At 44.4% G+C, this 15,274-nt stretch overlaps 2 protein-coding genes and 1 non-coding gene across 14 annotated transcripts in view; 2 read left to right on the top strand and 1 right to left on the bottom strand.

Moving 5' to 3' along the window:
• SDR42E1 (short chain dehydrogenase/reductase family 42E, member 1) overlaps nucleotides 1-15,274 on the bottom strand; it is a 73,075-nt gene that overhangs the window by 38,826 nt on the left and 18,975 nt on the right. The window lies entirely within an intron of this gene.
• Nucleotides 1,230-15,274, top strand: part of HSD17B2 (hydroxysteroid 17-beta dehydrogenase 2) — a 71,671-nt gene continuing 57,626 nt past the window's right edge. Inside the window, exon 1 of the mRNA XM_081514166.1 lies at nucleotides 1,230-1,497. Coding sequence (XP_081370292.1) covers nucleotides 1,230-1,497 — 268 coding nt within the window. The remainder of the gene's footprint in view (nucleotides 1,498-15,274) is intronic.
• Nucleotides 8,587-8,690, top strand: LOC145515948 (U6 spliceosomal RNA). Its single transcript, XR_014061147.1, has one exon. It is a non-coding gene; the product is annotated as a U6 spliceosomal RNA (small nuclear RNA).

Raw genomic sequence — 15,274 nt, 5'->3', positions numbered from 1 at the left:
TGCTGCCTTTTGAGAAAATTGAGTCATGGCTGTGGGTTTTGACTCACTATTCTTAAGTAGCTTATCCTCTTCCAGCCTCAATTTTCCACTCAGTAAAATGTGCATAATAACACCCATCTTGAACTATTTCATGGTTCAAATGAGGCTAAAATAGAGAAGAACTAGTACATAATATACTAATTGTCTTTAATTTTTCCCCCCTAGGGCAGTAGAGTGGTTAGAGCATAAAACTCTGAAATAAGACTGCTCGTTTCCACTTCTGTGTGATCTTGGGCAAATCACTTAACCTCTCTGCGCCTCAGTGTCCTCACCCGCAAAATTACTACAATGATAGAAGGTATTTCATAGAGATATTGTGTTCAGAGAGATTGTGCATACTGACTGTTGAGTACTAGTGCCTGGAGCCGAGTTTGGCAGAAAATAGGGTCTCAGCTGAACATGGCTCCTGGCACAGATAGGTATCTATTGGCCATTATTCATATTTTTATTATAGCGTTAGCTCTCCCTGGCTTGTCTTTCCTCTGGCGAGACCAAAGTACTTCTCATCTGCCAAGAATCTCTTCCTCTACTTCTGTATTCTCTTTCCATCCAACCCTTCAGTCTGGCTCCAATGGGAGATGGCAGGAGTGCTGCAGATGTGGACAAAATCAGCGATCTGTTTCCCTTCCAGAGTTGATCTTCCAGAATGGTTGCCTGGATTTACATAGACACACACACACACACACACACACACACACACACACACACACACACACACACACACACACATACCTGGGTCAGAAATGACGCTTAACCCACACACCACAGGTTCTGAAAGGAGAAGAGATCTCCTGCGAGCTAGAGGTTTCGTTATTCACTGTTGAGACAGTTTGAATTCTGTCAATTATTACCCAACTAGTTATCTCTCCAGAGGTGATTAAAAAAAATGATGCGTGTGTTTGTTGTGGGTGAGTACACATCTGTGTCATGTGTGCAGCGGGTGTGGGGGGAAGTAATCAAATAGTCAGTGCTCTAGTATTTATATTATACTGCAGACTGATTTAAATTACCCATCAGGAAATATGTGGCTGTATGAGTATGCTTAATTCATACTCATTCAAAGTGGGCTGGGGCTGTTTTCTCCCCCTCCCTTCTTGCCTCCCTGTTCATATAACCCAGGCTGCCTCCTGACTGCCTTTGCCCACTTGACTCACTGGCCGTGAGCACGGAAAGGTGCAGAGTCGCCGAGAATGGGCACTTCCTTCTCTGAGCCAGGGTGGCTCTGCCTGACTGTCACCGCGGTGCTGGGAGGAACAATTCTTTGCAAACTCAAGATGAGTCCAGGGCAGGTGGGGAGAAAAGTGGTCTGCCTGGCGGGCCTCTGGGGAGGAGCTTGCCTTATCAGCCTGTCCCTCTTCTGGGGCTTGGTCTTCTTCTCCCTGTCATATTTCATCATGTATACTTACTTTTCTGGCCAAGAGTTGTTACCTGTGGATCAAAAGGCGGTGCTGATCACAGGTAAGTGGATGGCCCTGCTCAGGGCTGGAACTGGCCCTTGTTTTGCCTTAGCAGGACTTTTTTTCAGATTAGGTTTAAAAAGAAAATGCTTGGAATGGAGTAAATGCAAGCACATCCCCAGTGTCTTTCACTACACCGATTTGGTCTGCTTTCTTTAGAAGGTGCTCTTGATGTGGCTGGTGGTAAGAGGGACTTGGAAGGGAACATGTATCTAAGTCACGATTTTGTTAATTTCCCAGGATATATGCAAATAAGCCAAGGCGGTTCATTTCATCGTAGCCAGGAAAGCCCTATAGGTTTTTGTTTTTTTTTTTTAAAGCTAAAACCAAATTTTGTTCTGAGATTAATGTTTAGCTGTGTTTTAGACTTGGCTTCTTATTCCTGAGATGCACAAAAAACCTGTCAAATTTAGGTTATCCTTGTACTTTGCTTCATTATTTAAATATTGAAGAGACTCACACAGGCTGGAAAACTTTGTAGTTTTCCCCAACTGCTGTCAAGAACCTTGTGTCTCATCCAAACCTTTGTCTTCAGATCTGTCTTGGGACCGCTAATGTTTCTTAATTAGATCAATTTGGCAAGGGGTCCAGAAGGCGGCTGGCTGCCGGTTGGCCGAGGTGCTAGCTTTTTTTCCTTCTCTTGTGTTGCTTTCTTCCCCTGCTGCAAGTGTGAGGCCAAATTAAATTCCTGGGTGTTGTAAAACTGGTTTGTTTGGTTGTGAAGTTTGAGCTTGGATAGGACTTTAATTACAGTTACCCAGTGTTATCCTCACCCAGAAAGTCCAGCCACGGTGAGGACAGCAGCTGCAGAACCATTTGCTGGGAGGGAGGTCATTACCCGACTCTCCACCCCTTGGTTGTGACCCACGGGAGTGCGGTGAAGGCAAACAGGCAGTGTGAATGGAACCAAATCAAGTGATTTCCCAAGTCGCTGAGAAAGGGACCAGAAAGTGACTTGTCTATCTTGCTATTGACTTTTAACTCAATCGTGAAATTCTCTCTTAAAATGAGACACAAGTAGGCACTTGTTGGAGTTCTGAAGTGCTGCAGAAAACAGCTTCTGCAATGAAAAAAAAATCACCAAAATAGTTCAAAGGTAGAAAATTCAGCTGATCCATGGGATGTTTATCTACGCTAATGTCTGGTGTTACCTGGAATCACGCATCTGGAGGACTTGGCTGTGTTTTCCACTGTTTCACTCAAATGTTCTAGGGCTGGCTGGGTGAAAAGCTGTAAGAACGATATAAATTCTTCTGTTCAGTCTGTAGAAGCAAGTCCCCACAGTCTTCAGACTAATTCCAATTCCAATTTATTTTTTGTACTTTTCCACTTGCATGAAAGAGACAGAACAATGAAAAAGCTTAGGATAAACAGAGGCAAACTTAAAAGTAACCCAGAAAGCAGGATTTGTCTCTTGCTTGTCTTGTCAGTGTTCTTTATCCTATGCTTTTGAAGACAGAGGCATGCAGAAACGCACCACATACACACCCAGCTCAGCTCACATCAGCCATTGAAATGTCCTGACTTGAGTTCAGTGCCATGGAAAATGACTGATTCAATTAGGTAACTCAAACCCAGTGACTAATCCCTCAATGAAATGCTTAGCAATTAGAAAGCTTAGGCTTAAGAAAGGAAGGACATACCCTAAGGCTGACTGAATTGTGCCTTTCAAGTCACTTTCATGAGGAATGCCATGAATTCTATATAATGCCATGAATTCCATATAATTCTAGAGAAGCTCTCAAGACCTTGTACTAAATAGGGAAATTTTAAATGAATTTAATTATTTAGACCCTTTTGTTGTTCAGTCGCCCAGTCGTGTCCAACTCTTAACAACTCCATGGATTGCAGTATACCAGGCCTCCCTGTCCCTCACCATCTCCCAAAGTTTGCCCAAGTTCATGTCCATTGCATCAGCGATGCCATCCAGCCATCTCATTCTCAGATGCCCTTTTCTCCTTCTTTCCTCAATCTTTCCCAGCATCAGGAACTTTTCCAATGAGTCAGTTGTTTGCATCAGATGACCAAAATACTGGAGTTTCATCTTCAGCATCAGTCCTTCCAATGAGTACTCAGGGTTGATTTCCCTTAACATTGACTGGTTTGATCTCCTTGCTGTTCAACAACTCTCAGGAATCTTCTCCAGCATGATAGTTCAAAGACATCAATTCTTTGGCGCTCTGCCTTCTTTATAGCCCAGCTCTCACAACCATACGTGATCACTAGGAAGACTATAGACTTGACTATATGGACCTTTGTCGGCAGAGTAATGCCTCTGCTTTTCAACATTTGTCTAGATTTGTCATAGCTTTCCTGCCAAGAAGTAAATGTCTTCCGATTTCATGACTGCAGCCACCATCCACAGTTATTTCAGAGTCCAAGAAGAGAAAATCTGTCACCACTTCCACCTTTTCCCCCTCTATGTACCATGAAGTAATGGGGCTGGATGCCATGATCTTAGTTTTCTTAATATTTAGTTTTAAGCTAGCTCTTTCACTCTCCTCCTTCACCCTCATCAAAAGGCTCTTTAGTTCCTCTTCAGGTCAGTTCAGTTCAGTTGCTCAGTCGTGTCTGACTCTTTGCAACCCCATGGACTGCAGCAGGCCAGGCCTCCCTGTCCATCACCAACTCCTGGAGTTTACTCAAACTCATGTCCATTGAATGGGTGATGTCATCCAACCATCTCATCCTCTGTTGTTCCCTTCTCCTCCTGTCTTCGATCTTTCCCAACATCAGGGTCTTTTCAAATGAGTCAGCTCTTCGAATCAGGTGACCAAAGTATTGGAGTTTCAGCTTCAACATCAGTCCTTCCAATGAACACCCAGGACTGATCTCCTTTAGGATGGACTGGTTGGATCTTCTTGCAGTCCAAGGGACTCTCAAGAGTCTTCTCCAACACCATAGCTCAAAAGCATCAATTCTTCAGCACTCAGCTTTCTTTATAGTCCAGCTCTCACATCCATACATGACCACTGGAAAAACCATAGCTTTGACTAGATGGACCTTTGTTGAAAAAGTGATGTCTCTGCTTTTTAATATGCTGTCTAGGTTGGTCATAACTTTCCTTCCAAGGAGTAAGAGTCTTTTAATTTCATGGCTGCAATCACCATCTGCAGTGATTTTGGAGCCCCCCAAAATAAAGTCAGCCACTGTTTCCACTGTTTCCCCATCTATTTGCCATGAAGTGATGGGACTGGATGCCATGATCTTAGTTTTCTGAATGTTGATCTTTAAGCCAACTTTTCCACTCTCCTCTTTCACTTTCATCAAGAGGCTCTTTAGTTCATCTTCACTTTCTGCCATCAGGGTGGTGTGATCTGCATATCTGAGGTTATTGATATTTCTCCCGGCAATCTTGATTCCAGCTTGTGCTTCATAGTATAGTATAGTATAGTAGAGTAGAGTAGAGTATAGTTGTACTATACTATACTATATAGTATATAGTACATATACATATACTATAGAATATTATTATATTACTATTATTACTATATGACTTATATAACCATGGACTTTAAAAATATTCATAATCTAAAAGTTGAGAATTATGTTTTACTTGGTAGAAATTTTTAGGGCCTCAAGCCAAGCCTCTCCAGCTGTTACTTGAGACAGCATCTCAAGTAACCCTGAGAAAATCGCTTGGAGGAGGCAAGGAGAGGAGACAGGTTATACAGAACGTTTGAAACAAAGGGCAGGTAGTCTGAACATCAGAAGGTTACTGAATTAAAGAAGACCAAATATCCTAAGTTAAGGAATTTAGGGTTTTTCTTTATATGGGAAGTTGAGGGCTCACTAAAATCATTCCTTTCATATGCACCTCGGCTACCTGGGGCCAGTATCCCTTGTTTTCACATCCTGAGCTCCCTTTCCTCAGGGTTCACTGCAGGGAGTGGCTGCAGTCTGATGGGGGCTAGGTGGCAGGTATTCGTTTCCTTCCTGAGTGCCCTTAGGGTTCACGGCCTCACTTTGGAGTGTTGCAATCCCTGATGACTGTGATATTCTCGTTTATGGATACAGCAGGAAATATTCCATTTCATAACAAAACCATTTAGCAAAGATATCATATTAAAAGGGTAAAGTCCACTGTAGTGTCTGCTTAATTATGGACCCAGGCGTCAGAGAATTACAAGTTCAAAAAACCTTTTTCCTTGAGTCCCCTATTTCACTTTGCTAAGCTAAAGGGCTTTTGTCTCCGAGACATAAAATTATAGCAGGCAGGGCATTCAAACCCACATTTGTCTTCAAGGCCCCGAAGGCTTATGGCAGTCAGTCAATTTTTTTAAACGGCTGTGAGATTAGTAAAGAGCCGGCCACCCCGCAACAGCGTGTCAAGCACCACAGAGGGAAAAGAGGGTTGAAGTCTGACGGGCTTGGGTTGGAGCCTTGTGTGCACTTTGCCTCAGGGTAGGTTCTCTAGGTGCAGGGATCGAGGTGAAAGGAACTTATTGGAGAGGTTTATAGGTTATGGGTGATAGGTCCTGGAGTAGGGAAGATGAACAGGGAAGGGGAGGAGGCCGAGGCTGGGCTCAGCAACAAGGGAAGCGCGTTTGGCTCTCGTGTTGGCTCTATAGCCCGGGGCAGGTCAGGAGGCCCGGGGGTCACAGGCGAGAGCTGCCCCCATTGTGGGCCAGGGGATACCCTCACACCTGTCAATCATTTAGTTAAGAGCTGTCACCACCACCCCCTTTGGCAAGAGGAGCAGAGGCTGAAACTCCAGCTGGCTCCCCCTGCTGTGTGTGCTTAGTCGCTCAGTCGTGTCTGCGACCCCGTGGACTGGAGCCCGCCAGGCTCCTCTGTCCATGGGATTTTCCAGGCAAGAATACTGGTGTAGGTTGCCATGCCCTCCTCCAGGGGGATCTTCCCACCCCAGGGATTGAACCCAGGTCTCCCACATTGCAGGCAGATTCTTTACCGTCTGAGCCACCAGAAAGCCTTCTGGTTCACCATCAGTTCAGGTCAGTTCAGTCACTCAGTCGTGTCCGACTCTTTGCGACCCCATGAACCTCAGCACGCCAGGCCTCCCTGTCCATCACCAACTCCTGGAGTTTGCCCAAACCCATGTCCATCGAGTCGATGATGCCATCCTACCATCTCTTCCTCTGTTGTCCCCTTCTCCTCCTGCCTTCAATCTTTCCCAGCATCAGGGTCTTTTCAAATGAGTCAGCTCTTCGCATCAGGTGGCCAAAGTATTGGAGTTTCAGCTTCAACATCAGTCCTTCCAATGAACATTCAGGACTGATCTCCTTTAGGATGGACTGGTTGGCTCTCCTTGCAGTCCAAGAGACTCTCAAGAGTCTTCTCCAACACCACAGTTCAAAAGCATCAGTTCTTCTGCACTCAGCTTTCTTTATAGTCCAACTCTCACATCCATACATGACCACTGGAAAAACCATAGCTTTGACTAGATGGACCTTTGTTTGCAAAGTAATATCTGTGCTTTTTAATATGCTGTTTGAGTGAGTGAGTGAAGTCGCTCAGTTGTGTCTGACTCTTTGCGACGCCATTGACTGTAACCTACCAGGCTCCTCCGTCCATGGGATTTTCCAGGCAAGAATACTGGAGTGGGTTGCCATTTCCTTCTCCAGAAGATCTTCCCGACCCAGGGATCAAACCCAGGTCTCCCGCATTGTAGGCAGACGCTTTACCGTCTGAGCCACCAGGGAAGTCAATATGCTATTTAGGTTGGCCATAACTTTTCTTCCAAGGAGCAAGTGTCTTATGAGACTAAAGCCAGCTCAGACCCATCTGCCACCCAAAGCCTTGCCCTTAACAACTGTCATTATCAGAGCCATAGCTACAGTTACCAGTCAGCTATAAATGTTTCCAGAATATAAAATGTGTCCATTCATCGGCAAGTAAGTGTTGAACAAATTTTATGGGTATAAGAACCTGCTTGACACGGAACTTGGTAATTGACTGGATGCAAGATGTGCTCATGAGAGAAGATGAAATGAAAGGTACCACAGATGGGGATGAGGATGCCTGAAAAGGGTGATAATGGAGAGGTTTCATATGGTGAATCTGACTTCAGGTTTGGGTTTGAGGGCAGTGAGCGGGCCATTGGAAATACAGACCTGGATCTTGATTAGGTTTGGAGAAGGAGGATGGAGAAAGAGAAACACAAGCAACATAGCGTGGTTAATGCTTCAAGGGAAGAGGTCATTCGTATATATTGTAAGGAATCAATACAGTCCTCATTGAGTATAATTTAGTCAGTCTATCACATTGTTTTTAATGAACACATACCGTCTTTGATTCTTCCTTTTAAGCTTAACCTTAGCCATCTACAGAGAGGCATAAAAAAGGTATTGCTAACTTGGGTAATTTTGTAAAATTTGAATGGGGACTTTATTAGGCATTCTAGATGGAGTGTTGAGGTTGGCAGATATATTCATGGAATGAAGTTCCCCCAAATGTGTTGTAAGCTGTTTGATGGCAGAGACCAGATCTCTTTTATGACCGAGTGCCTTCTCTGTCTCTGAGCACATTAGACCCATCTCAGTGTTCATGAGTGAGAGAGCCTTTAGTGAATGAACCAAGCTGGTGAAATGTCCTCCTGTTGTCATGGTCATTGGTTGGACACAATGGGTTTGTCCCCATAGACTCACTTGATTAAGGACTTCTCTCTGCTGGTTCTTTTTGCTGGGGTCACCCGTGTAGAAAGGTCAGAGTGACATGGCCGAGCTGTGGAGGGCCCTTTGTTCTGTAGAGACGTCATTCTTGGCTTGCTCTGGACAGGCTTTGTAATGACTTGGTTCGACGCGTGCTCCTGGTCACCCGGGATGCGGCATGCACAGAACCTCCTCTGGTCGTACCCCAGCTGCTGAAGCTGCTCTCCCAAGTGTCACCGGTACCCTCTTCGTCCCCCGAGCGTGGCTTCCACACCAGCACTGCTGACTGTGCTTTCCTTCTTGACACGGCTTCCTTTGCCTTCCAGAACACTATACGTCCATGCGTCTCCCCCACTGCTCTGTCCTCTGACTCCTCCCTGTCCTTCTTCTTACCCCCTCCCACTTAGGTGGCCTTTGTCCTTAGCCCTCTTCAGAAGGATTCCTGGTCCAAACAAGTTCATCTCAAAAAAGCCATCAAAGTGCTCGCTTCAGCAGCACATATACTAAAATTGGAATGACATAGATTAGCTTGGCCCCAGGCCAAAGATAACACACAAAAATACATGAAGCGTTCCATACTTTTCATGTTGTGGTATGGCAGAAACTAGCACAACAATGTAAAGCAATTACACTCCTATTAAAAAAATTTAAAAAAATTGATCCAAGATTATCCTTGCTTACTTTGTTTTTCGTGAACCTTGATTACCCCACGCATTTTGGTGTCCCTTATTTATGCTCCTAACGATGAACCCTTTCCAGATGCTGTTCCTTTGCATCATCCCCTAGCCTCCAGTGCTGGGCCCTCAGAGTTGGTGATTAGATGAGATCATAGGATTTCAATAAATATGCGCTAGGACACGGTGTGGGCAGAGGTTCTGAATCAATGCCAGGGACATCAGGTTAATGGGTAGATGGTTCAGATAGTTCTGTTGCACTGAACAAAATAGAGAAAAACAGACACCTGGGGGTAACACAAGTCAGTGAATCCAGGTGCCAAGGAGGATAAGACTGGGCTAGGTAAGCAGGGAGCAGGAGGGAGTCTAGGGCAGACATGGAGTGGAATGGAGGACCACATCTGGCTTGGATGATCCAAGGACGCCTGCATCCATCCCACCCACCATTGACACAAAGGGGCATCTCCTCTTGAACATAGAATTTACCACACGCAGCATGTGCTCCCTGACTCCCACTTCTACTCCCTTGTCCACTGGTATGCCTTATGAGTTCCTTCCTCTGTGCTCAGATTTTCCATCTCCCATGGATTTCATACCATAAACAGGACATTGAAAAGACACATGTCCGTTGAAAAACAATTCTAAAATTCAAAAACAGAAGCTATTAGGAACCTGTGTGGAATGCTTTTTGTGTGCAGAGGACTCAAGGCCCCGAGACTGCACTGGATGGATCTTACTTTGAAACAGTCAGCGCCTAACATAGACTTAGGTTGAGTGAAACCCCAATCTCATCTTTATGGGTCAAAGGCTTTGATAGGGCAATTGAAACACTGGGAAGGGATCTGGGTTTCCTTGAATCCTGTTTATGCAAAACAATTTTATCCCTTTGTGCTTTTGGCTGTGCTGGATCTTTGTTGCCCCATGGGTTGTTATCTAGCTGTGGCAAGCAGGGGCCACTCTTGTTGCAGTGTGTGGGGCTCTCACTGTAGCAGCTTCTCTTGTTACAGACACGGACTCTGGGGCGTGTGGGCTTCAGTAGTTGGAGCACGTGGGTTTCAGTAGTTGCGGCTCCTGGGCTCTAGAGTACAGGCTCAGTAGTTGCAATACAGGGACTTAGTTAAGCCACAGCATGTGGGATCTCCCTGGACCAGGGATTGAACCTGTGTCTCCTGCATTTCCAGGCAGATTCTTTGCCACCGAGCCACCAGGGAAGCCCTGAATCCTATTTTCTATAAACATTCACATTTACTGAGGTCCTATAGCCTAGGAAGTCAAACCAAACCTGGGCATCATTAAGAAGAAGAATAGAAACAAAGCCAAAACTCTATTCCTCTTTTGAAACAACACAGGTGCATCTAAGTGCAGGTCTGGTCACTGTCATTCAGGGTGAGTAGTAGCGTGTAGTGGTTAAGACCACATACTTAGGACAATGACTGATGCATTTACTAACTCCTGCCTTGCCTCTTATTAGTTTTTTGAGCTAGGGCAAATTAATCTACCTTCCAGAACCTCAGTTTCTTTATCTGTTAGATGGAGATAATCATATATTGATCTCACTGGGACTGCTGCCAGGATGAAATGGGATAATACACATAAAGGGCCATCTGTAGGTGGTAAGTATACTTCTATCCAATGCTAATCATTGCAAATATAATCTTTATAATGAGCCAAAATATGCCTCCTTGGAACATCCATCAGCACACTTAGTTCTGCCCTTGGAAGTCACATAATCTGATTAAACCGCTCTCTGGCATGATAGTCCTTGAAAAATGTGAAGATTGTATCATATCAGAGCCAAATATGCTTTGAACTAAATCTTCTGATTCATTTTACCTTTCCCTCCCATGGCCTGGTTTCCAGAACTTTCACCATTCTATTAAGTTTCCTCTGGACCCTTTCCAATTTCATGACATTCCTTTGAGATGTTGACTCAGATTTAACATCATGTACTATCTTGGTATTAGCAATACAAACCAAACTGGAATTAATGAAGTAAAATTAAATCAGTATACATGCAAAGTTCTTCCTTGGATGTTGTTGTTTTTTTTGGTGGGGTCAATTCATAAGTCCCTTTCTAATACTCCCAGCTGAGTTCTGAACTCATAGAGATAGGCAAGTGGAAATCAAGATGTCAGTTTTATTCCTGATATAAGTCTTGAAGAAGGTATCTTAGTTGTTTAGTAATAATGGTGCATTGGAAAAGACCCTGATGCTGGGAAAGATTGAGGGAAGGAGAAGAAGGGGGTGACAGAGAATGAGATGGTTGGATGGCATTATCAACTCAATGAACATGAGTCTGAGCAAACTCCAGGAGACAGTGAAGGACAGGGAAGCCTAGAGTGCTGTAGTTCACGGGGTCACAAAGAGCTGGGCATGACTTAGTGACTGAACAACCACAAACGGTGCATTCAGTCAAGGCAGAGTTGAAAAGCCTCAAGCCTTGCCCACAAGGCAGGGCTTGGGTTGGACAGCTAGGCTATCATAGCCCAATAACACAGGTATTTTGCAGGCTGGAAGATGCTGAGAAAGAGAGGAGAGCTTCCATGTGACACTCTGGCCTCTTGATTTTTCTCCTCTGCTTCTCAGTCCTGATCATTTGCTCTGAACTGTCTTTTTGGTTCTTCTGCTAGAGAGCGAAGAAACCTTTGCATCCACTGAAACACTCTCCAAAGTTCCTTCTGTCAAAATCACCAACCAGATGCTTTGCTCCACCTCCCGAGGGGAAAGAAGGAGTGGGAGACAGAGTAGGGCTAGTGTCACGCTAATAGATGTCCCTCTATACTGAAGGAAGCATGTGCAGTGAGGAAGAAGTGTTCCCCTCCTGATACTAGGCTCAGAAAACCAGCTCTCTGGATGGAGAATGCTGTATCTAAACGGTGGCTTATATGATGGAGGTCCAGGGAGGTTTGACTACAAACTTAAACAGGGTCAATGGTGGGCTGTTTGCCCACAACCTATCCCCCACATCCATTCCATCACACACACATAAACATATATACACAGATGTATTCTTAAGATGCACGACATCTAAAAGAAGGTATTAGACCACTCACTAGCTCTGGGCCCTTGAACAAGCTGCTCCACCTCTCTGAGGTTAATTTTCTTTATACAGAATGAGGGAACCATGATGGCTACCTCTTCGCAGGATTAAATAAGATTATGAATATATATATGTATATTGTGTGTATATACACACAGCACATAGTAGATACTTCCTGAAATACTGTGATTTTACCCTTCCCCCATCTTGCCCAGTCTAGTAATCCCCTTGGCAAAGAAGATGAAAACAAAATAGGAGTTTGGTAGTTCTGCCTTCTGTACCAATCATGAATGCTACCTCACTGGTCTCCATTTTTCTTCTCCTTTGTTCTTTTGCATTACGGCCATCACTTGACAGGTAAGCCCTCTCTTGCGGTTAACTCATTTCTGCAGCCCTCAGACTAAACCACGTTTTCACTTACAGATGCTTTTCTTACATGGGGAGGGCTCCTCCTGTGTCAGGATCCTTGGTTCTGTGCTGTACCTGCCTTTGGTTCTTGCCCTTTTAAGCCTTGGCCTCATCTGAGTGCTCTCTATGTGGTCACTCTAGCCTCTTGAGTTTTCTCCCTTGATTATTCTTGTCTTGACCCTTTGCTTTCAGTTGTCTTATTACTTCTTCTAGTAGAAAGAGCGTGTCTTTGGAGGGAGTGCTGGATCAGGAGCCCTTGTTCTGGGTACCTTGATCAGCTGCTCTCTTTTTTCTGAGTCTCCACCTCTATATGAGACTCCTGGTACTGCCCTGGAGGTCCAGTGGTTAAGACTCCATGCTCCCGATACAGGGGGCTCCCCTAGTTAGGGAACTAGATCCCACATGCTTCACAGGGTGGCCAAAAAATAAAAATAAAATATCTCTGAATATATGAGACTCCTAGGCTAGGGGCGAGGGGTGGAGAGTGATGAGGATGTGATTGATTTGAGCTGTGATAGGAGACACAACTGATGTGTCTTCACAGTTCATGTTTGTGATTACCACTTGTCAACTGCCTCCTGAGCAGACTTAACATACAATGGGGAGCGAAGGCAGACAGGGTCTCTGCCCTCATGAAGCTTAGTTCGAGTGGAGAAGAACACAGTACAAACCAGTAAAGAGATAAGATAATCCCCACTCAGCAAGGATTTGGTGGTGTGAAGAGTGACCCCCTCCTTCACTGCTGAGGACTATCTTGTACTGGAGGAACTGTATTAGGACCTGTGACAGGCACTGTGATTAGCATTTTCCTAATTTCATTTAATTCTCACAAATACCTTATAAATAATTTTTAAATATATGAAAAGCTTTAAATATATAAAAGTAGGGTGAATATATACAACATGCCCAATCAATTCAGTTCAGTCGCTCAGTTGTGTCTGACTCTTTGTGACCCCATGAACTGCAGCACGCCAGGCCTCCCTGTCCATCACCAACTCTGGGAGTTTACTCAAACTCATGTCCATTGAGTCGGTGATGCCATCCAACCATCTCATCCTCTGTTGTCCCCTTCTCCTCCTGCCTTCAATCTTTCCCAACATCAGGGTCTTTTCAAATGAGTCAGCTCTTCGCATCAGGTGGCCAAAATATTGGAGTTTCAGCTTCAACATCAGTCCTTCCAATGAACACCCAGGACTGATCTCCTTTAGGATGGACTGTTTGGATCTCCTTTCAGTCCAAGAGACTCTCAAGAGTCTTCTCCAACACCACAGTTCAAAAGCATCAATTCTTCTGCACTCAGCTTTCTTTATAGCCCAACTCTTACATCCATACATGAATACTGGAAACATGCCCAATACCTATGTTCTAAAATCATAATTGAGACATTGATGAGATAATGTCTATTATTAATCCCATTCAAGTATGTAGAAATTGAGGCTTTCAAGAGATTATACAATTAAGATCATATAATATAAAAGAAGTGGCAGTACTAGAATTTAAATGCAATATTCTCTCTCTTTGGCTTCCAAGGTGGCTCAGACAGTAGAAAATCTGCCCATAGTGTGGGAGACCCCAGTTTGATTCCTGGATTGGAAAGATGCCCTGGAGAAGGGCATGGTAACCCTCTCCAGTAATGGGCAGAGGAGCCTGGCGGGCTACAGTTCATGGTGTCACAAAAGAGTTGGACATGACTGAACGGCCAAGCGCGTGCACACACACACACACACACACACACACACACACACACACACAGAGTTATATTGAATAAACTTATAGTGTTGTGAGGGGACCGATAAGAAGGAAGATGTTACAAGGCAACATAACGTGAGAATTCAGAGAAGAGAAAAGAAATAAGAGGAAATAGGACCACTTACGAAGCCAAGGCAGTGGCCAGGAGTTTGGAGAGCTAGCAGCTGATTGGAGGGGCGCTATGATGGGAGAACCAGAGCATTTACCAGCTCATTGGGTCTAGGTGGTAAAGAAGAGGAGAGACCCGCTACACATTAGACTTCTGCTACTATAACCCTCATCAAAGCTCTTTGCACTTTCTTTTCACCGTCTGTCTTGCCAGATGGACTGCGAGTTCCATGAAGGCAGACAGTATGGTAAAGCATGGTGCCCACAACAGGTTCAAGGAGTGACTTTATGAACAAAAATGAATGTAGATAATTCATTCTGAAGCTCCAAGAATGATTCTGCCTACTAAAAGCAACAATAAATTTTGAGAGGCTGAGGGAAAGAATTGACTTTGAAGAAAAGAGTATTCTTTGGTATACTTTCAATTTGAGGTGTCAAGATTGTATTCAGGCAGAGTGTCCAGATGGATTGCAAAAGCTAGTTAGGCTAGTCTTCCACAAAGGTAGGTTAAACGAAGCTCTGAGAGCTAAAACAATGCCTGAGCAATGAGTGTAGATAAAGATTGGGACAAGGAACTGGGAGCTTGGAGGAACAGTGGAGGCTACCCAAATCTATAGGATAGGAGGCAGAAGGTAGACCTGAAGGGTGCAGGGTACCAAGGAAGAAGGAAGTTCCAAGGAGGAGAGTTTTAAATAACATCAAACATGGCGGGCAGATTGAATGAGATGACTGGATACCTCTGGATTCTATGCTTTGGGGAAACTAATGAGAATGATTTCAGTGAAGGGTATAAGAAGGCACCCCAGTGTAAGGACAGTGAAAGAGATGGTTGGGCAACTCTGAAGTTTTGAGAACACTGGTGGGTAAAGGAAGAAGCAAGATGGGAGATCAGGTCTAAGGAACAGTGAGATCAAACAAAGAATTTTGGGTGATGGGAAAATTTGGGGGAGTAGTTTGGAGGCTCAAAAGGCAGGACTCAATGAAGCAGACATCGACAGTTCAAAAAGGTTGTGGTAACTGATGAAATGGGAGGCTGTCGCCTGGAGGATGAGCAAGAAGTAGAAGCAGTCACTGTCTCAGCTTTCATTCAATTTACCATTTCAATTTACTTATGTTGTGAATCTTTAGTGGTTTGTGGTCCAGTTATTCTTATAGGGTACTTACAAGAATAGAATGATATAAGGCATG

Source organism: Giraffa tippelskirchi, chromosome 7 (genome assembly GCF_054371585.1).
Source record: "Giraffa tippelskirchi isolate mGirTip1 chromosome 7, T2T-mGirTip1v1.2.pri, whole genome shotgun sequence".
NCBI classification, from domain to species: Eukaryota; Metazoa; Chordata; class Mammalia; order Artiodactyla; family Giraffidae; genus Giraffa; species Giraffa tippelskirchi.
The sequence above is the reverse complement of the archived record's forward strand: the minus strand, read 5'-3'. Positions and strand labels throughout refer to the sequence as shown.